The 23,118-nt window shown below is 42.3% G+C and overlaps 1 protein-coding gene across 2 annotated transcripts in view; it reads left to right on the top strand.

The window, feature by feature from the left end:
• The window catches only part of SORCS2 (sortilin related VPS10 domain containing receptor 2), an 862,853-nt gene that overhangs the window by 698,022 nt on the left and 141,713 nt on the right, over positions 1-23,118 (top strand). For both annotated transcript variants that reach the window (XM_075857659.1, XM_075857651.1), the window contains exons 6-8: positions 9,569-9,633; positions 11,390-11,508; positions 18,921-19,010. In XM_075857659.1, coding sequence (XP_075713774.1) covers positions 9,569-9,633; positions 11,390-11,508; positions 18,921-19,010 — 274 coding nt within the window. The remainder of the gene's footprint in view (positions 1-9,568; positions 9,634-11,389; positions 11,509-18,920; positions 19,011-23,118) is intronic.

Here is a 23,118-nt window from a genome sequence, read left to right as displayed (position 1 = left end):
TTGGCATGATTTTCAGCCTTAAACGACATCAGCGAGTGGTGTTCTGTATGGATTACATGTCCTGTTCGGTCTCCAGGGTTGATAACCTTTTTATGTTACAGATTTACTGGATCACTGGGGAGATTTAGGCCTCAGAAACAAATCCGTTGCTCCTGGTAAAGCTTTACCAGTGATCTATGGCGACCCGACAGCTCTTTCTTCTTCTAATACTTCTCCCCATAGATCTTTTTTTCGTTCTTCGCCGGCTCTTTGAAGTCTTTGAGTATAATGACTTCCAAGCCCCCCATCCGGTCGACCAAGCTCCATGTCACCTATAATCCCTCCATAGTCTGTGATCATTTCTCTGGCTTATCCTACAGAACATTTCCATACCGAGCGCAGTCTCCTAGCGGACTCGCGCAGATCTGTTTATTCATGGGGGGGAAACCATCAGCCACCTATAATGAATCGTCTTTGCTCCAGGACCCAATAAAGACCCTTGAAATCAATCACACGTGAATAGAAAGCCGTCTTGGATCAGTTACATCTGGGAACGATTATTCCACCTGGAGCAAAGCAAACGACCTACAAATGCAGAACATTTCGCAGGACAGGACATCAATGGGACTTCATTATGAGATTATGTTACACAATTTACATTGAAATTGCCATAGGCCACAACAAACCTAACAAGGTAATGCCTGGGCTGTTGGAAACTGCAATCCATAGTTCACAAATGTAGTACATTACATTATCTCTACATTTTAACTCTTTCAGACGGCGTTCCCTGCGGATTTCAGGGCGGATACGCTGCATCAAGCTGCGCAGCGCATCCAACCTGAAATCCGCAGGGAACGCCGTCTGAAAAACCGTGTTTTTATGGCGGAATTTCCACTGCGTAAAGCAGTGCCGGAAAATTTAAAAAATAACTTTCATACTTACCCCACTCCCTCTTCCCTGTGCGTGTCCCGGCCTGCTGGGATGACGTTGCAGGCTATGTGACCGCTACAGTCTATGGTTGGCTGCAGCGGTCACATGGGATGAAACGTTATCCCAGGAGGCCGGACTGGAGAAGAAGCAGGGAACTCTGGGTAAGTATAAAGTTTTTTTTTTTTTAAATCTTACTTGTGATTTTTGCAGCGGAATTGCTGTGATTCCGCCGCAAATGTCGCAATATAAACAACTTTGTTGTGGGTTTAAGCCCCCCATTGAATTCAATGGGGAAAACTCACAACAAAAGAGCTGCGATTCCGCAGCATTAATTGACACGCTGCGGCTGAAGAAACCGCGCCGCAGGTCAATTTATGTGCGTTTTTTTCGGCGGCTTTTTTTATGCTGTGTGGGGATGAGATTTGTTGAAATCTCACCCACACTGCTGCTACTGTGATATGAATCCATTGCAGAAAATCTGCAGCGTTCACGCCATGTGTGTTCCCACCCTGAGGGTATGTTGACGTGGCCTATTTTCGGCCATTTTTCAGGCCGTAAACGGCCTAAAAATCGGAGGCAGAACGCCTCCAAACATCTGCTCATTGATTTCAATGGGAAAAATGGCGTTCTGTTCCGATGGGCCTTTTTTCAGGTGCAGGTCACTTCTTAGGACGTTTTTGGAGCCGTTTTTCATAGACTCTATAGAAAACAGCTCCAAAAACGGCCGTAAAAAAACGCAGCAAAATTCACGAGTGGCTTAAAAGACGTCTGAAAATCAGGAGCTGTTTTTCCTTGAAAACCGCTCCGTATTTTCAGACGTTTTTGACTCAGCGTGTGAACATACCCTTATACTATATAGTAGAGATATATGTACTATTGCTGAAGTGCACAGGAGAGAGGGATTTTCTCCTTTTATATAAAAAAAATAAAGACAACCCTGCACCGTCCAATCTTCTATTAGCCACAGCTGGGAGCCGCTACGTAAAAGAGTCTCCCACTCAGATAAGGCCCAACAATACCTGGGGTGGCTTCCATGGTTGTCATGTTGAGAAACTTTCTTAATAATTGTTAAATGAAAGCTTCTGCAAGTTTGTAAAATAATTTGTGCCTAAATTCCTCACCATTATCAAGATCTCTGCTTGCTGTCAGGGAAAGGGAACCTTCCTGTTTACATTCAGAGGCTGAACTCTATGGACAAACTTATCTCAGCTGTATCCACTCTAGACAATTCTCTCAGATTATTGTGTATTTACTCCACTGTAAGGCCCTGTTCACACAGAGTTTTTTGACAAGTTTTTTGACGCTCATTGGTCGCGGGTGAAAAATGCAGCAAACAGCGTGCAGGCAGATCAAAATCTGCCTCAAAATTCAAGACGGAATTCCTGAAAATAGTGAGGAATTGAAACATAATATATTAGTAAATTGCTAAATTTCTTATTATATGATTATTACACTTTTTTTTTTTTACATTTAACCCTGACATTTTATAATGAATTGATCCCTTAGGTTGGTGAATAAATACACTTTTACTGCTATTGAATATTTTGAATTATGTTAATTATGATGAGGCAATATTCCGCGGTGTTGCACTACATATAGAACTTTCTAATTATGTCTAATGAACTGTTTCCTGAAGCCGGTCAGGCAGCATATGGCAACATGAATCATTCACACGGGATAAAATGCTCGGTACAGTCGCTGGGATTCATGAATCCTTTGATGGGAGACATATGCACCCGGGTCTTTTGAGGTGCGGAAAATGTGACAGTCTCTCTCAGAAATTAGATGCCATCAAAGTGAGCCCAATGAAATATTCAACAACGCGGCTGATGTATGATGAGCCCCTTGAAGTTCTCCGATGATTGTTAGCAGATTCCTGGCTGTCACTTCTTCTTTACCTGCAAATTTTAATTAAACAGATTTGATAATGGAAACCTTTTATTTTAGAAGGCGCAGTTTTATATGGAATGAATGGCAACGTATTGTCAACACTTTGTGTGACTATTAAATGTAATATTTGTCTACAGCAGTGCTCTCCAACATGTGCCTTTCCAGCTGTTGCAAAACTACAACTCCCACCCATCATGCCCTGACAGATGTAGGTCGCAGGCTGTTGGGCCATGATGAGAGTTGTAGGTTAGAGGCCACTGCTCTACAGGCAGTGGTGTACAAAGAAGAGAGACGACCACATAATGGGCCCCCATTATTATGCCAGGTTTTGCCCCCAGGACAAGATTTCATGTTGTTAGTCCTCCCCCCCCCGTCCCCCCACATTCTTTCTATGACGCTTGGGGCAATTCTTTACCTATTTTCCCCCTAACATTGAAATTTCTTTGGAGAGCAAAGTCCTGCACAAGTTTCTTGACACCTAAGGGTATGTGCACACACACTAATTACGTCCGTAATTGACGGACGTATTTCGGCCGCAAGTACCGGACCGAACACAGTGCAGGGAGCCGGGCTCCTAGCATCATACTTATGTACGATGCTAGGAGTCCCTGCCTCGCTGCAGGACAACTGTCCCGTACTGTAATCATGTTTTCAGTACGGGACAGTAGTTCCACGGAAAGGCAGGGACTCCTAGCATCGTACATATGTATGATGCTAGGAGCCCGGCTCCCTGCACTGAGTTCAGTCCGGGACTTCCGGCCGAAATACGTCCGTCAATTACGGACGTAATTAGTGTGTGTGCACATACCCTAATAGTCAAAGGACAGTCCAGTACAAGGCCTCCTCTCTTCCATGGCACCTTGGCAGGCCCAGTCTCAGGAGTCAGTCCCATAAGTGAGCCAGTCAACCCTGTGTCTGCACAGGATTCTAGGGGAGCGTGTGTGTGTGTGAGCGTGTGTGTGTGTGAGCGTGTGAGCGTGCGTGTGCGTGTGCGTGTGTGTGTGTGTGTGTTAGAGTAGACCTCCAATTTATATTATAAGTTGATAAATTTATCCCTCCATGCTCTGGTGTACACCACCTATTAAATCATGAAAAATGTAGGTATAGGGAGAGAGGAGGAAAGGTAGAGCATGGTGGACAATGTCGCCTTCAATTTTTTATTGATACCGACTAGTGTAGTAGGAGAAGGATTATACTGTGCAATGTCCCCTTTATTGCCACATTGTGTGGTGTGGTGTTTTGATTAAATTATTGCACAGTGTGATTACAGCTTTAAACAAATTCCACTGGGTAGGAAGCTTGTTGGCCCTACTACTCAGGTGGAAATAAACGAGGTGGTGCTGCAAGGGTTATTTTTGTATCTGTAAGATACCTTGCATATGCACACTACAGGAGGTTGTGTTCAAACTCTATGAGCAACTGCCTGATCATTGACTACCTTTTAAGCGTTGCCGCTCCAAACTTTTGGTGAGTAGCAGCGCAAAAGGATTAAAATTTTTGTGTCAATGAACAGTTAATTAGTCTTCAGATTGTGTTGTATTTGTTCTGTTACCAGCGTTGCGGTTCCATTCCTGGCTCAAGCAGCAGCTCGGCCAGCAACGCGGACAGAAAGCAATCTATCTCAGTGAGCAGCTAGCTGGTCACCGAGTGCGTTTTGTGTTCTCAGCGTTGCCGCTGCGGTTCTTAATTATGCGGCAATGCAGAGAGACAAACTGCCTGTTGTGTTTTGTTTAGTGTTCTCAGCGTTGCCGCTGCGATACACAATTCGGCGGCAATACAGAGACAGCAGCGTACGCTGTGTTTAGGCAAACAGACAGCCTGCCTGTTAGCAGTGAAAACTACTGGTTCGTGCAGTTGTAAGGATTGCTGTCTGTTTCAGAGTATTGGCTGTGAGTGCCGCAACGTCATGGGCACTCAGCAACACACTGGTCTCAAGTGTCGCCACTACGTCCGTTCCCTCCAGCTGTCTGGAGCGGACTTGAATTCGGCAGGATTAGTTAATTATTATTCATGGCTCCAATCTTGCCCTGTGTAATCTGTAATCTTTCCCTACTGTCAGGGTCGGTATGTCCCGACATACGTTTCACTGAACTGAGTCAGCTTCTTCCGGGGGCGGGAGCATTTTGTTTCTGGTGCTTGTTATAGGCCAGAATTTGACTGACATTAGTTATGGCCAATCAGCATAGGGGTGACTTGTTACACTGTTTCCTTTGTTAACAAAGCTATGATGTATGTCTTTGTTACAAGTGGCAACCTATCACCACTACATACAAAAGTATCTTCAGCAATTTTGATGGATTGGTTGGATTCTTAACCATTTATTGGTTTATTTGAGCACACAAGGCGAATTAGACACTTTTTTCATTAATTTTGGCTGCTTCCTCTAAGGATGTGATAAATTCACAATCATTTTTCCTACCATGTTTCCAATTTGTGTACATAAATAATGCCACATGATGTGCTAAAACATGTTACAAGTCTAGTTAACAACACAATATCATAAGATGTCCACTAAAAAACTTGAGAAAAAGGTAAAACAATATGGAGAACAATAACGGTCGTGCACAACAATGTGCCACGATTTTAAGGAATATTCACAATATGGCTACCTATACGTAAATGATTAAAAAATATTGTAGAGGTCCCAGTGTAACAAGTCACCCCTATGCTGATTGGCCATAACTAATGTCAGTCAAATTCTGGCCTATAACAAGAATGTTGACACAAAAATTTTAATCCTTTTGCGCTGCTACTCACCAAAAGTTTGGAGCGGCAACGCTTAAAAGGTAGTCAATGATCAGGCAGTTGCTCATAGAGTTTGAACACAACCTCCTGTAGTGTGCATATGCAAGGTATCTTACAGATACAAAAATAACCCTTGCAGCACCACCTCGTTTATTTCCACCTGAGTAGTAGGGCCAACAAGCTCCCTACCCAGTGGAATTTGTTTAAAGCTGTAATCACACTGTGCAATAATTTAATCAAAACACCACACAATGTGGCAATAAAGGGGACATTGCACAGTATAATCCTTCTCCTACTACACTAGTCGGTATCAATAAAAAATTGAAGGCGACATTGTCCACCATGCTCTACCTTTCCTCCTCTCTCCCTACATTTTTATATATATATATATATATATATATATATATATGTGTGTGTGTGTGTATATATATGTATATATATATATATATATATATATATATATATATATATATATATATTGAGGCTTGTGCCCCTGATCTTTTAAGACCCTAGAAAACGCCTCTGGATTACCACACTTCTGAAAGAGATGCTTGGGCAATGCATTCGAGGATAGGTAGCTACTTCCTTCAGATGTTGATTTTGTATGGTTATGAAAATTGGAAGTTAGAGGTTGAATGGGGGGATTGAAGAAAATTGTTATAATGTGGGATAGGTTACGGGTGATGGGAATGATAAAACACCATGTTGTATTTAGCTCCAACATTGGAAACATAGACATAGATTTACGTGATAAGATTCTAACTACCTGCAGTCACCACTAGAGGGAGTTTAGGAGCTTACTGCATACTGTGTTATCATAAAGTTCAATGTATAAACAACATTCAGTAAGCTCATAAGCTCCCCCTAGTGGTGGCAGCAGACAGCCAGTAATTTATCATTTCAGTCTATGTCTATTCAGGGTATTGGGAGTATTGGCCTAAAAAAATAAAGTTCCAACCGCTATATCAGTTCAACCACTTACCTGCGCTGCCTCTTCTTCTCTGTCATGAATTTTCTCATTCTGTATAATACATTGAAAACAAGGCAAAGACAAATATGTACCAATATGGAAGTTTATTATTCATCTAATGGCCTGTCTATTAAATCTGTGCTATAATATACCGCCACTGTTGTGCATTAATGACTTTTTCTTGCACTTTGATGCGCTGCTTTTGGCGATGTTTATATAGAAGATAAATAAGAAAAAATATTCTATCGTTTTTTGTGAATGGGCAACTTTCATTTCATGAGTGAGAGATTGTCTTTTGTTGCATTGGTGATCTAATCTTGTACTCATTATGCAGCATTAATTACACATTGCTGGGCTTTATTCTAATCTCAGTATGGGTTTGTATTCTTCACCTGATAAATTGGCTTAAAATACAGGAAACCAAAGACTGTGGAATACATTTCACTAGGCCGGGTATTAAAATAATTACTTTCTGCTGTGTCTTATTGTTGAGACTTTACCAGTGATTATTCCCAACGTTTGCTGTGTTTCAAGCTTTGAACAGACTTCCATATGAAGTCTCAGAACAACATTTTCTTATGGATGAGCGTCAGCTCCGCAGCACTAAGTGGACGTGTAATCTCCAGGACTTGAATATTTCCCTATGAAATGAATACAGTACAAATTGGGTCTCACTGTGTAATGAGGATCGTTTATAATGTCATCATTACTGTTATTATGTAAATACAGCGCTCTAATACAAATAAAGCTGCTTCTAATTAGGAGCCTGGAGAATGGCAGTAATTATTCTACTTGTGAGGATTATACAGGATGGTGGTCAGAGATGACTTCCCCGACTAATTGTATCTAATTCTAAAGATCAGGGCGCAATCCAGGGAGTTTTTACTTATAGCATAGTTTAGTCTCTATCTATGTAATGGCGGAAGGAGGTGAAGGGAACAAGTGAGCCCTAATCTACCCACCGCCCTGTCCCTGCCTACTTGCAACGACCCGTCCTAGGCGACGGGGTACAACTTGGTGGCGGTCCCTACGCTGACTAAGTGCAAGGGGATACAAACAGGGAACAAGCAAGGGAAGGGGCAGTAGCCCACGGAACACCGTGAGGGAACGGAGTGGTGAACGAGCAGTCAGGATCAGGATGTAATGAAGTATACAAACGCAGAGCACGGAGCAGGAAGCAAGCCGGGGGCAGAGCGAAGCAGGATAAGCGGGAACTGAAGCACGGCAGAAGCAGGCTGGAGCAAGGCAGCAGTGGGGCCAGGAAACCAAGAAGAATCACAAGCAATGAGGAAGAGAAAACGGCAGGTATAAATGGACAGGGGGCGGAGCTAACTCCGACTGACCAGGCCGCGATAGGCTCTCCCACTCCTGAGCCTGCCACCCTGATTGGTGGGAGCAGGTGTCAGTCTAAGAGGTCTGGCCTCAGGTGTCGATTGATTAATCCTGGGAGTATCCACAGACGTAGTGCCTGGCAGATCCTTTACAATCTATCTATCTGTCTATCCATCCATCTATCTCATATCTATCTATCTATCTATCTATCTCATATCTTTCACGTATAGTTCATATAGGGTACCTGTGGCAGCTCAGAAAGTAGCAAGGCAGGCTTGGCAGGAACTAGGCAGACGTCAGGAGTGGAGAAGCAGGACAGGCGTGGTATACAGCACAGCACAGCAACAGCTCAACATGACACTAGATTAGGATACAGGTTACAGGATACAGGAACAGGGAACACTGGGAGCAGGGAACACTAGGGGACCATTTGCAAGACAAACTTGGAATATGACAACAACGCTCAGGCGTGGGAGGATGGGGCTGGGACCTTCTTATAGCCCAGGGTGCTCTGGGAGCCATTAGCTCAATCTCAAACATGCGTGCGCTCTGGCTTCTTAAGTCTGGACTGAGCTCATGGGCACACCCTGGTGGTCACTGTGGAACAGGGTGGCCGTTTGTGCAGACATCTCTTGAGAGAAGGGCGTCGACTGGATGGAAAGAGTTTGTGGTCAGTGACCACGGACGTTACAATACCTATCTATCTCATATCTATGTATCTATCTCTGTCTTTATTGATCGATCTATCTATCTCATATCTATATATCTCATATCTATATACCTAAATACAAAAAATGTCAGCCGCACAGACAAAAATAGTAGTGGTGGGGGGTGCAAGCCTGACCAAGGTCACCCAAACCTATAAATCCAAAAAATCAGGCAGCACTCCAGAGAAATAGCAAAAAAAGATATAGGTGCTTTATTGATGCATCAGTCAGGTGCAACGTTTCAGCTCTACAATAAAACCTTTCTCAAGCTGTAGAGCTGAAACGTTGCACCTGACTGATGCATCAATAAAGCACCTATATCTTTTTTTGCTATTTCTCTGGAGTGCTGCCTGATTTTTTTGATTTATCCATCCATCCATCCATCCATATCCAAAAATCAGGCAGCACTCCAGAGATGTAGCAAAAAAAGTATAGGTGCTTTATTAATATGTATAATTACAGATATTTATCTACAGTTTTTACACTTTTTGATGAGCGATGTTTGTGTATATCGCATTATAAGCCTTATATGCACTATCTGTATCACTGTATTATTGCTGAATATTTGGCATACACTGTATTTATATTGTATATGTTTATATATGGTTAAACACTCCTTTGATATACAATTACTTCTTGATTGAAGTTCTCTTATATATATGCTGATGCCACATGCTTTCACTAGCTTGAGAAAGCAGAAAATAGTTTGCATGGTCAATTTCATTCTAAATGACTCTATGGTCATAGCCTAAAGTTGAATCTGGTCTGAAGCAACAAGAGGTAGAAAGTAAAAACCATATTATTGGTGGTGGGATGGGGGTCTTGTGATTGTATCTACCGGTGGTAACATTACTCTGAATGCATTTACTACAGTAGGTTTAGATGTTTTTCTATTTCTAAAAAGATTATTGAGCTGAAAGTTTCCTGAACTCATCTTCTGGAATAAATATGTGCTGCATCTCCTAAATCATGTGCATGGATGTAGGTGACTTATATAACTCTTATGTGCTGGCAGGTCTGTTGCTGGAGTAGACACGGATCCAGGACTGGTCCACATGGAGATACAAGAGTCAGATGGAGGTGAGATAAGTGAGCTTTTATTATGATTTACAGTATGTAACAGATACAACATGCCATGTAACGTGTGACGGCCCCTTCTGCCCCAAATGATGTCTTTCTGTCTGCACCTGTCAATTAAATGACATCACTTCCTGTCTCAGTGACTGTAGCAGTGGCGGATTAAGCAGACCATAGGCCCTGGGCTGTTACCCAAAATGGGCCCCCCTTGTCCACCACCGCGCCGTAACTATTGTTAACACTACCTTTTTGTGCAAGCATTAACAAATGGGTGTTACGATTCCCCTTGTCAAAGGGCTGTGTCCCTACATACTGGCAGTATCACACTATGCAGGGACACAACCTCCTCACAAGGGGAATGGTAACACCCATTTGTCAGTCCTGGACTGCACAAAGACTTTATGTGAAATACAAGGGTTTCCTATAATAAACGTGTCCGGAGAGGTGACAGATTCTCTATAAATCCAGTGACTCACAGGTGACGACTTCTCAGATTCTAGTAGTTTTTTTTCCTTTATTCTTCTCCATCCGGTGCAGATCTCATGATGTCTTCTCCCGGCCATGACCCATTTCTGAATCCTAAAGACGCAGATACTATTGAATGTGGCGTCGCTACCACCGTAGCAGCCTTAGCGGCGGCACATGCCACCTTATGCAGCAATGGCGGTAGATACGCCACTGTATACAATATTTTAAACTATCTAACACTTGATTCTTCAGAAATTCTGATAATTAGGAATCTCATAAAACCAAAAGTGGAAGACTAGGCAGAGATATCCAATCATATACCTCTTCTGATAAAAATAAAACACACACACAAAAACCTACTATGACATCCTACTAATCCAGAAAATTAATGTCAGATAAAATAAATGTTAATGTAGTTTTTTTCCCCTGGTGAAATTTTGAACAATCCCTAATTGTTAGAAGGGTCTCTTGACAATAAGCTGATCACAAAGTGTCCCCCTGCTGGGACCCCAGCGATCAGCTGTAATCTGTGGGGAACCCTGTCAATAAGTGTTCAATTTCCTTGCAGCGCCACCACAGGGAAAATTATGCATTACACTGTACCAATTCATATCAATGGATTGTCTGTGTAATGCATGACAGGACAAGTCCTCCAGAGCAAGAGACGCTCTTTGTAGCCGCTCTCCGATTTGGCAAAGAGAGGACATTTCCCCTAAACCTGCAGTTGCCATAGCCACGTTAATATAAGGCCTCATTCATTTAGACGGCTACAATGTGGTCCCATTTTAGCATCCGTATTACGGCCACAAAACCTTTACCCCTCCACGATTCACGTAAACCAAACCTAGATCACCATAGGGTACTTTGGTAATCTAAGTTCGCTTCACTTGAACTTGGGAGGGTGTAGGTCTTACGGCCGTAATACGGACACTAAAATGCGGTCCCCTTTATGGCCATCTGAATGAGGCCTAAAGCGGCTCTGAAAGCTGTTTTTATTCCAAGACCTATATACGCTCCAATGTCTCATACACATATTTAGGGATTTATATCTCCTTCAAGGTTCTGTTTAATCACCGCTCCAGTAAAAGTTGCCTCCTGAGTTTTCACAAGATACACCACCTTCATCTCTTAATACATTTGTCTCACAGCGGTTGGCTGCCGACTCGGCACGCAGCATCTCAAGTCACTGCAAATAAGAGTAATCAATATTGATATTGTGGAAAACGCTATTCTTCATTTCAATGGCTTCTTCCAGATACTTAATGTTTCCACTATTGATTTTACTCCGCAGGTTATCGATATGTGACATGCCAGATTCAAAACTGCTCTGACAAAACACTAGCATTTCCGTTCAATGGGAACATCGATCGCAGTTCTTTAACTGTACAGGATGATTACATCTTTCTTAAGGTACGTGGCATAACATGAATACGGTGAGCATCTGAATTATGAACTTATTCAATGACGTAAGGATAGCTTCAAGGGAATGCCTGCTACTTGCAAGACTAACATGGATAACATACAAGTGGAATCAGGCAACAGAACAATTACTGTATGTGACATTTTAACAATTACAATTTATAATAGAAATCCCCAGAAGATAGATCACAGGGTCAGAGGTGCACTTAGGGGGGGGGTTATAGTGCCTGCATAACCCCCCATAAGCAGTTCAGGAAAAAAAATCCAGTTAAGGGCTGAAATTCTTTCTGCCACCACTAGGGGCATGTATAGAGCTGCAAAGATCGGCTTGTTCTGTTGTAACGCGCATCCGCGGCCCCTGCTGTTATCTCGAGAACAGCAGGGACCGCGAGAACAGCAGTGGCAGCGCATGCGCGTTACTGGCTGTGAAGCAGAACAAGCCGATATACACCACACCACGTGACAAGTGACGTGTCGTATACCCGGCAAAGAATTCAAGATCAACAAAGCGGCAGAGCCAGTGCAGAGAGTGACGTCACCAGTCAAGTTCCTCATGGCAGGATCTGGAAACGGGGCCACTTTGGAAAATGTAAGTATATTACAAATGTATTTACATTTATAAATGACATGCATTAAAGGGGTTTTTGAAAATATTATAGTATCTCAGACAACCCCTTTAAGAAAACCCCTTTAAAATCCCTGTGTTTACCCCTGAGAGTGTTTTACTGCTAGGACCCCCAGCAATTAGCTGTAATCTGTTAGTGAACTTGGCAGCAAAAGCTCAATTTCCCTACAGCGCCACCACAGGACAAATGAAGCATTACAGGATTCCCATTAAAATCAATGGGTTATCTGTGTAATGCACAGTTTTGTTGGGTTCCTTCAGAACAATAGACCTTTTTGTGGCCATTCTCCACTAAAAAATAAAAAATAAGCATCCCTTCTGCTAAGGCTAAATTTTCTAATAGGGTCATTGAAATTTTGGTGCTAAACCAGACAGCTCCTTTAAGTCTGTTATGCTGTGTTATAGCTTCATTACAAAAACAGAATAAAAGAAAGTCATATGAGCTACACAGTCTTAATAGGGGGTTTATTGCAATGTCCAGTATTATGTAGATAAAGCGTATTCATTGTATTGTAAAATATTCTGCAACTTTCTGATATACTTTGTTTCAATTCCTCACCATTTTCAAGATCTCTGCATGAAGTCAGTAAATAGAAACATCTGCCAAATAAGAAGACACCAGTGTTATAAATGGCACATGGTAGGTGGGGAGGGGGGGGGGGCTGTTAAAGCTTTCAAACTCAGGTCCAGGAGCTTCAAGTTACATCTCGAATTCATTTGTAAGAGTTTGTTTACACACACTAATTACGGACGTAATTCGGGCGTTTTTGCCCCGAATTACGTCCGAAAATAGCGCCTCAATAGCGCTGACAAACATCTGCCCATTGAAAGCAATGGGCAGACGTTTGTCTGTTCACACGAGGCGTAATTTACGCGCCGCTGTCAAATGACGGCGCGTAAATAGACGCCCGCGTCAAAGAAGTGACCTGTCACTTCTTTGGCCGTAATTGGAGCCGTTATTCATTGACTCCAATGAATAGCAGCGCCAATTACGTCCGTAATGGACGCAGCGTTCAAGCGCCTGCACATGCCGTTACGGCTGAAATTAATGGGATGTTTTCAGGCTGAAACATCCCCGTAATTTCAGCTGTTACGGACGCCCTCGTGTGAACATACCCTTACATTCACTGGATGAAAATCTGTCCCGATCTAGAGCTGATCGGGACAGATTTTCATCCAGTGAATGTAACAAATGAATTCGAGATGTAATCGCAGCTGATGGTTTGTTGTATCAGCCTGAAGGGATTTTTGCTCACAGAGGAATGCCAGCTTAACCCCTTAATGACCAGCCTATTTTAGACCTTAATGACCAAGCCATTATTTACGTTTTTCCATCGTCGCATTCCAAGGGCTATAACTTTTTTATTTTTGCGTCGACATAGCTGTATAAGGTCTTGTTTTTTGCGGGACAAGTTGTATTTTTTAATAGCACCATTTTGGGGGACATATTATTTATTGATTAACTTTTATTAACTTTTTTTTGGGGGGGAATAGAAAAAAAACTGAAATTTCGCCACTCTTTTTCGCATCCTAAATCTACGCCGTTTACCGTGTGATATAAATAACACAATGACTTTATTCAGCGGGTTGTTACGATTGCAACGATATGGAATTTGTATAGTTTTTGTATGTTTTACTACTTTTACACAGTAAAAACACTTTTTTTTCAAAATTATTTGTTTTTGTGTCTCCATATTTGAAGAGCGATAACTTTTTTATTGTTCCGCCAATGCAGTTGTATGAGGGCTTTTTTTTTGCGGGAAGACTTGTAGTTTTTGTTGGTACCATTTTGGAGTAGATGCGACTTTTTGATCACTTTTTATCACATTTTTTTAAAGTCAGGATTCACAGAAAACAGCAATTTTTCCATAGTTTTTTATTTAATTTTTTACGGCGTTCACCGTGCGGGTTAAATAATGTAATACATTTATAGTCGGGGTCATTACGGATGCAGCGATACCAAATATGCATAATTTTTTAACTTTATTTTGGTTTTTTAATAGTAAAGCATTTTGTAAGGGGAAAATGTGGGTTTTTCATTTTTTTTCACATTTTTTTTTATTAACTTTATAAAACTTTTTTTTTAACTTTTTTACTAGTCCCACTAGGGGACTTTAATATGCGATCATCCGATCGCTATTATAATACACTGCAATACGTTTGTATTGCAGTGTATTACTGTCTGTCCGTTTAAAAAGGACAGGCATCTGCTAGGTCATGCCTCCGGCAGGCATTCACTACAGGCAGACCTGGGGGCCTTTATTTGGCCCCCGACTGCCAATGGAGACACAGACACTCAGCGATCTTATCACCGGGTGTCGGTGGGAGAGAGAGGGAGCTATTGAGTGCCGCATCTGAAGGGTTAAACGGGTGAGATCGATACTTATATCGATCTCACACGTTCAAGCAGGGACACCCCCAGCTGCCCCTGGCAGCTGAGAGCAGGGAGATTTGACGGCTCACTGCTCTGTTTATTTATCCTGATGCAGTGCCGTAATAAGGCTTATGCATCAGAATAAAGTCCGTTAGTGACCGACGTGAAAAGGCGTATTAGCGGTCACTAACAGGTTAATACATTGCAAGGGACATAGATGTGTGAACAGAATTAGGTTAAGAGAGTTTTCAGCCCCATAATGTAAAAATTTTAAGTATCCATTGAACAGTCAGAGGCTGAAAACCTGTCATCATCAAGGGCGGATTTGGCATTTTCGGGGTCCCAAGCAAAGTTATGTCAGGGATCCTATTCAAAGACACCTGTAGATAGTGTCAAACACAGTGACCCCTGTAGATAGTGTTAAACACAGTGCCCCTGTAGATAGTGCCACACACAGTGCCCCCTGTATAGTGTGACACACAGTGCCCCCTGTAAGATGTGCCACACAGAGTGCCCCTTGTAAATGATGCCACACACAATACCCCCAATAGATAATGCCGCACACAGAACTGCCTATAGATAGTGCCACACACAGTGCCCCATGTAGATATTGCCACACACTGTGCTCCCTATAGATAATGCCACACACAGCCCCCCTGTAGATAATTCCACACACAGTGCCCCTCTTTAGAAAGTGCCATATACATACAGTGCTCCCTGTAGATAGTTCACCCATTCAGTAATAGTGCCCCCAAATGAAAAATACAACTTATACTCACCTAGGCTGGATCCCACAACAAACGGGGCTGCACAGCAGGCCTCCCCAGCCACATTAGGCCTGCAACCTTTGAGATTTCAAGACAGGAGTCTAGCCCAGGCCGACAAAATGCAGTGACGTCTTCACACTGGCCTGCGCAGGGATTCTGTCACAGCTTCTCATAGGCTGCAGACCTAACGTGACCTATAGTCTAGTGAATGGAGGAGCAGGTCGCTGACAGCACCCTGCTCTGCCATATCATTCAATACAATTGAAGGTGGCAGTCGCCAAAGGCAACGGATGCCCGGTGCTAGCAATGCCACTGCCGACAACTGTAACTGCGCCCTGAGGACGCGAATACAGTTGAAAGTTATGTCGACCTTCAGTGGGCCCAACAGGGACCCCCACGCCTCTGAGACCCCCTACAATTGTATGGTTTGTGTGGTGGTAAAGACCGCTACTGCTCATCATACCAAAATGACACACTGTAATGAGCCATGCACCTGTGTCACCTGAACATGATCAGAACAGGTTTTCAACATAAACAACAATGTTTACAACCACTGACAGCCAGCAGAGATCTTGTAAATTGTGAGAAATTGAAAGTCAAAATATATTTGAAAGTTACTGAATATTTCTTTATACATTGAATAAACTTTATTAAAATGAGATCAGAAAACGGTATTTATCTAGATGTTGTCTAATGCACGCACAATCTACAGGCACCCCCCTGGGATAACTGCACGTTCATAGAAAATATCTTTACTCATGGTTCCTAAAGGGTTAAGGATCATAATAATACTTATTTAACAGCAATATATTGCCTAAAAAAAAAATCAATAAGAAGGTCTTCTTCTGGACTGGAGAACTTAATGGATTCTTGCAAGGTTACATAGACCCTCACTTCAAACTTGCCAGTTTTAATCAGAAATGGGTTCTGCTAGAAAAAGAAAATCCTAGCGTCATGAAATCCATAGGCATCTTACTTACGTTAATCATGTTTCACGGTTCAGCTATCAGCGCTCCATCTCCATTATTACGAAACTATGATCCTAGCAGGCACCGCAATTGGCTAAAAGAGTCAGCAGCAAGCCACACTACTCCTGGGGTTTCTATTGTGCTCTACTAACATGAAAATCCACTAATGTGCGTGTGTGTGTGTGTGTGTGTGTGTGTGTGTGTGTGTGTGTGTGTGTATATATACACACACACACACACACACACACACACACACACACACACATGCCTGTTTGATCTTACTCATTATTTACCTAGAACTAATTTGTAGATCTATATTTAATGGGTTTTTCCGGGGTATGGATAGGTAATCAATGTTTGGTCTTTTGAGGTCCGACCTCCCGTGGATACACTCAGGGTTAGCATGGCTGTGCCTGGTACTGCAGATCAGCCCCAGTCCCGTGAATAAAAACTGTGCTACAGTACCTAGCACAACTGCACGTTGCTTACATACTTACAAGAAGATCAAGCTAAAAAAAAAAGTGGCTCCATGGCTTACAAGAAGCCTCAGAGGTGGGCTCCCAGTTTACAAGAAGCATCAGAGGTGGGTTCCTTGGCTTACAAGAAGCATCAGAGGTGGGTTCCCTGCTTACAAGAAGCATCAGAGGTGGGTTCCCTGCTTACAAGAAGCCTCAGAGGTGGGTCCCCAGCTTACAAGAAGCTTCTTGGTTCTCGGTTTACAAGAAGCCTCCGAGGTGGGTCCCCTGCTTACAAGAAGCCTCAGAGATGGGCCCCCTGCTTACAAGAAGCCTCAGAGATGGGCCCCCTGCTTACAAGAAGCCTCAGAAATAGGCCGCCTGCTTACAAGAAGCCTCAGAAGTGGGTTCTCGGTTTACAAGAAGCCTCAGAAGTGGGTCCCCTGGCTTATAAGAAGCCTCAGAGGTGGGTTCTTGGTTTACAAGAAGCCTCACAGATGGGTCCCCGGCTTACAAGAAGCCTCAGAGATGGGTCCCCTGCTTACAAGAAGCCTCAGAAGTGGGTTCTCTGTTTACAAGAAGCCTTAGAAGTGGGTTCCCTACTTACAAGAAGCCTCAGAGGTGGACCCCCTGCAGACAAGAAGCCTCAGAGTTGGGCCCCCTGCACACAAGAAGCCTCAGAGGCGTACCAACGTGCTTACATCAAAGATATTTCAGCCTAAATAGAAAAATAACAGTGCAGCATTGATGCTATATCTTTCTGTAACTTTATATGAAGAGATAACTGCTTCAGTTTTCAGTGCAATAAATAATAAGAAAAGCCATGAAGGGCACTATATATTATAAAAACTCTCTGGTCCATAAATCGACTTAATCTAATTAAATTCTGTGTGATGCCCAAATATTTTCCTCTTACCTATTGAATCTCTTGCTTGTGTCAAAATAAAGAGTTTAAATCACAAGTGCTACCAGCAGCAGATAAGGGTAATTCATTTTACTTGATGGCCATGCTGCCGTGATGAGGACGGACAGTGATTGATGGTATAAATGGCTTCTCCCTTTATGAACTGCACATTGTCGAGATATGATTCGAGGTTGAATGATTTATGAAAATGGAAAGTAAACATAGGTTCTGCTGCTCCATGCAAATTTACAATCACCGCTACTTCTAGGAACATCAGGTACTGGAAAAGCCTTTAAGTTCCACAGCAGTCCCTGAAACATATTGTACAATATGTGGACAGATTTTATATGTAGTCACTGGTACAGGTCCAGGAAAAGAATATAATACAACTATATACTCCATAATGCTTGGAAATTAGATTGTAGGGTCCTAAACCACCCATAGACATTACTTTCGGAGGATCCCAACATCAACATAATACAATGGGCAATAGTATTGTAATCACACCTCAATTCATCAAATGTACTTTAATAAGTTGAGTAACGTTGTAAATACATTGTATTATTCATATTTTACCTACACGAGTAACAGCCTGTATTATAGTTCAGAGCTGCATTCATAATTCTGCTGGTTGTCTTTGGTAACTGTCTGCAAGCATGTCCTTAAAAGCAAAGCTGAGCTCATATAATGCAATGGAACCGTTGGCTTTTCCTACATTAGATGACTGTACATAGCCTGATGTACAGTCTACACTTACCAGAATGGAAATCACTAGGGTAAGCTCTGAGCCAGCAAAGAACTTCTGCTCTGAAGTCTGCAGAATAGTGATTGCAGCTCTGGTCTATAATACAGGCTGTAAGTCACTACAAGATGAGTAATACAATGTATTTACAACATTTCAGGAAGATTAATTCTATATGTAAGCTGCGTATATAGCCACATGTATCAATGGTCATTAGAAAAAAAAAGTTTGCCTAAAAGAGAATCCCTGTGCAGTAATGTAGCCATAGGGGATGCAGAGGTCCAGGAAGTTCAAGGTAAGCCTCTTCCGCAGGTTACACGTACACCCCTGCTCTTCTGTCTGAGGGAGCCCAAAGTGTTGGAGGGATGGATTCTGAATTCCTGGTATAGATTTTGCATTGAGTTTCGAGCTACAATATGTATGTGCCAAGGTATCACCACTCTCAAATTTAATGACTGTATGTCCTCTATGAATTGCATTAAACACCCTCAGTGAATTATTATTTATGTATTTTTTATTGTTTTTTACACTACACTAGTATTTTACAATCTGCTTGTGATTTTTGCAGACAGCGGCAGGAAACCAGAGTAAATATTATGTATCATACCGACGAAACGACTTTGTGCTGATGAAACTTCCAAAATACGCACTTCCAAAGGTGAGTTAAACAATTCTTCTGGGGTAAAGCATGGCACCAATGGTTCTTCTGGGGTAAAGCATGGTGCCAATGGTTCTTCTGGGGTAAAGAATGGTGCCAATGGTTCTTCTGGGGTAAAGCATGGCACCAATGATTCTTCTGGGGTAAAGCATGGCACCAATGGTTCTTCTGGGGTAAAACGTGGGGCTAACGACTCTTCTGGGGTAAAGCATGGCGCCAAAGGTTCTTCTCATATTACTATATACCTATAATACATTTCAATGGAAATTTTCCAAGAACACGTCTGTAATAATATTACATTTTGATGAGCGCTGTTACATAGGCACTGCTTATCTCTTTCTGCAGAAGCAGTCTGTTATAGAACACTTTTGTAGGAAGTATCTTCTTCTGTGCCAAGTACTGATTGGCTGACATGTAGAGCTCCCTATCTCCTTAAGAAGAGGTTATTCAGCAGCTGCAGAGTATTATATAGTACTGTGCTGTAAAACCTAAAAATACACACCTCAGATGCTACAAACCCTCATAATACACACCTCAGATGCGGCAAAACCTCATATTACACACCTCAGATGCTGCAGAACCTCATAATACACACCTCCGATGCTGCAGAACCTCATAATACACACCTCAGATACTGCAGAACATCATAATATAAACCACAGATGCTGCAAAACCTCATAATACACACCTCAGATGCTGCAGAACCTCATAATACACATCTCAGATGCTGCAGAACCTCATAATACACACCTCAGATGCTACAGAACCTCATAATACACACCTCAGATGCTGCAGAACCTCATAATACACACCTCAGATGCTGCAGAACCTCATAATACACACCTCAGATGCTGCAGAACCTCATAATACACACCTCAGATGCTGCAAAACCTCATAATACACACCTCAGATGCTGCAAAACCTCATAATACACACCTCAGATGCTGCAGAACCTCATAATACACACCTCCGATGCTGCAGAACCTCATAATACACACCTCCGATGCTGCAGAACCTCATAATACACACCTCAGATACTGCAGAACATCATAATATAAACCACAGATGCTGCAAAACCTCATAATACACACCTCAGATGCTGCAGAACCTCATAATACACATCTCAGATGCTGCAGAACCTCATAATACACACCTCAGATGCTACAGAACCTCATAATACACACCTCAGCTGCTGCAGAACCTCATAATACACACCTCAGATGCTGCAGAACCTCATAATACACATCTCAGATGCTGCAGAACCTCATAATACACACCTCAGATGCTACAGAACCTCATAATACACACCTCAGCTGCTGCAGAACCTCATAATACACACCTCAGATGCTGCAGAACCTCATAATACACACCTCAGCTGCTGCAGAACCTCATAATACACACCTCAGATGCTGCAGAACCTCATAATACACACCTCAGATGCTGCAGAACCTCATAATACACACCTCAGATGCTGCAGAACCTCATAATACACACCTCAGATGCTGCAAAACCTCATAATACACACCTCAGATGCTGCAAAACCTCATAATACACACCTCAGATGCTGCAGAACCTCATAATACACACCTCAGATGCTGCAACACTTCATAATACACACCTCAGATGCTGCAGAACCTCATAATACACACCTCAGATGCTGCAGAACCTCATAATACACACCTCAGATGCTGCAAAACCTCATAATACACACCACAGATGCTGCAGAACCTCATAATACACACCTCAGATGCTGCAGAACCTCATAATACACACCTCAGATGCTGCAGAACCTCATAATACACACCTCAGATGCTGCAACACTTCATAATACACACCTCAGATTCTGCAGAACCTCATAATACACACCTCATATGCTGCAGAACCTCATAATACACACCTCAGATCTCTTGAAAATGTGTGTATAATACAGCACAACGCACACCTTATAAATAAATTAGTTGTCACCTCAGAGTTACGTGATCTGAATAAGTTTACTGCGGCCTCGTGACTTTTTTTTAATATGGTAACGGTACTGCTCTGCTATTTCTAAAACTCTAACAATTTACAGTGGGGGTATAGTATCCAATATACAAGAAATCAATAAAAATTTTATATTTTTTCAAATGTTCCAAAACAAGTAAAAATGACTATCAGCGCATGTAAACAATGAAGAGCCATACAAATCGGGATTTTTAGACTGGACTATTAGATATGTGTGAAATCCAAAAGTTTCAGCTGGAAAACAGCTTTGCCCTAAGCATCACACAGCAGTGCGGATACAACAGTGCCAGCCAAATAGTGCTGCCTATGCAATAATGCCAGTCATAAGGAGCTGCAATTCACTGAACGCTACTATGCCAGCTGCTGACCATACCAGAATGCCAGCTTTACAAATAACCATAGTACTGACAGAACCTGTACATCAACAACCTGCGATACCGTCCTTCAGACTGAGGCTGGGTTCACACACCCTATTTTTGGACGTAATTCGAGCGTTTTAACTTCGAATTACGTCCGAAAATACGGCTCCAAAGCGCCGGCAAACATCTGCCCATTCATTTCAAAAGTCGGCGCGTAAAAAAGACGCCCGCGTCAAAGAAGTGCCTGTCACTTCTTGGGACGTAATTGGAGCCGTTTTCCATTGACTCCATAGAAAAACAGCTCCAATTACGTCCGTAATGGACCCTGCGAAAAACGCCTGCACATGCCATTATGGCTGAAATTCAAGAGCTGGTTTCTCCTGAAAACAGCTCCGTAATTCCAGGCGTATCGAACGTGTACATGTGAACATACCCTTAGCAGGCAGAACTGGCTTCAGTCATGGCCCTAGATTGCTACAGTTTAACCAATGAATTGCACTCCTTGTTGACAAGTCCCCCAGTATGCGCGTGTCCTGTTCATTGTATCGGGAGAATTCATATGTCCGAGAACTTAGATTGTGAGTTTCTCTGAATCACAGACCAGTGTTGCTAAATAGACAACATAGAGGTATGTGTAGGTTGAATGATACATAGTACGAGTTTAAACTGTTTTTCAGAGACTTCAGTATTGATAGGCCATCAAAATTTGGTTAGTGAAGGACCAACTACCAGCACCTGCGCCAAATAGCTGAATGAAGAGCTGATGCGCCCCCTTTTTTGTTTACGCAGGCATAGCCACCACTGCATGTATGGCACTGTGTTTGGGTAAATAATGAAGGAGATGAGTGCCACAACCACTTCAATCCAGAGATCGTCAGTAAATCCGGGAGTCGGACCCCCACCTATAAAATATTGATGGCAAATCCTAAGGATAGGCCGCCATCAATATTTAAGTCTTGAAAAGCCAGTTAATATTTTTATTGATTTGTCTTCTAGTTTCATATTTTGTTGCAATTTTATTTTTACAATTAGATACATAATGATAGTTCCCCTTTAGTGCCCCACATTCAATAAAAAAATGCCCCTTAAGTGCCCCCACACTGTAAAAGTCTCCCTGAAAAATAATAAAATGAACACTTACCTTACCTGTTACCTTGATGAACGGCTTGTGGCCTGCGCTGTCAGCAGCACAGTGCAGGTGGGGGCGTGATTAGGTTATTACACCGCACCGGCCTTTGTCGAATTCCCGCTGCCTAATAGGCCACAGGCATTAAGTGGGCTATAGTCTATGAGAGTATATGGTGGGGCAGGAAGGCGATGGCTCCCTGCTCCACCATAGTATTCAACTGTATGTGTATCCTGAGGATGTGGATACTGTTGAAAAGGTCACAAGGTGCAGTTTTAATTGTGTAACGCTCCTTGTAGACAGACAGACAGACAGACAGACAGACAGACAGACAGACAGACAGACAGACAGACAGACAGACAGATAGATAGATAGATAGATAGATAGATAGATAGATAGATAGATAGATAGATAGATGAGATGTATCTCAAAAAGTAAAAGTAATTTTTAATAAAAAGTATTTTGAAAGTTGCACCAATCACACCAATACACATTTATAAATACATATATATATATATTTATATAAAAAAAAAAAAAAAGAGATTTAAAAGGTATACATAAGTTATATTGTGTATATAGTAAAGGATAGTTTGGTCCTAAGGTTATGATGCTGGACAATTGC

The sequence above is a fragment of the Rhinoderma darwinii genome, chromosome 1, assembly GCF_050947455.1.
Source record: "Rhinoderma darwinii isolate aRhiDar2 chromosome 1, aRhiDar2.hap1, whole genome shotgun sequence".
In the NCBI taxonomy this organism is placed as follows: Eukaryota; Metazoa; Chordata; class Amphibia; order Anura; family Rhinodermatidae; genus Rhinoderma; species Rhinoderma darwinii.
Note: the sequence above shows the minus strand (reverse complement) of the source record. Positions and strands in the feature narration are given on the sequence as shown.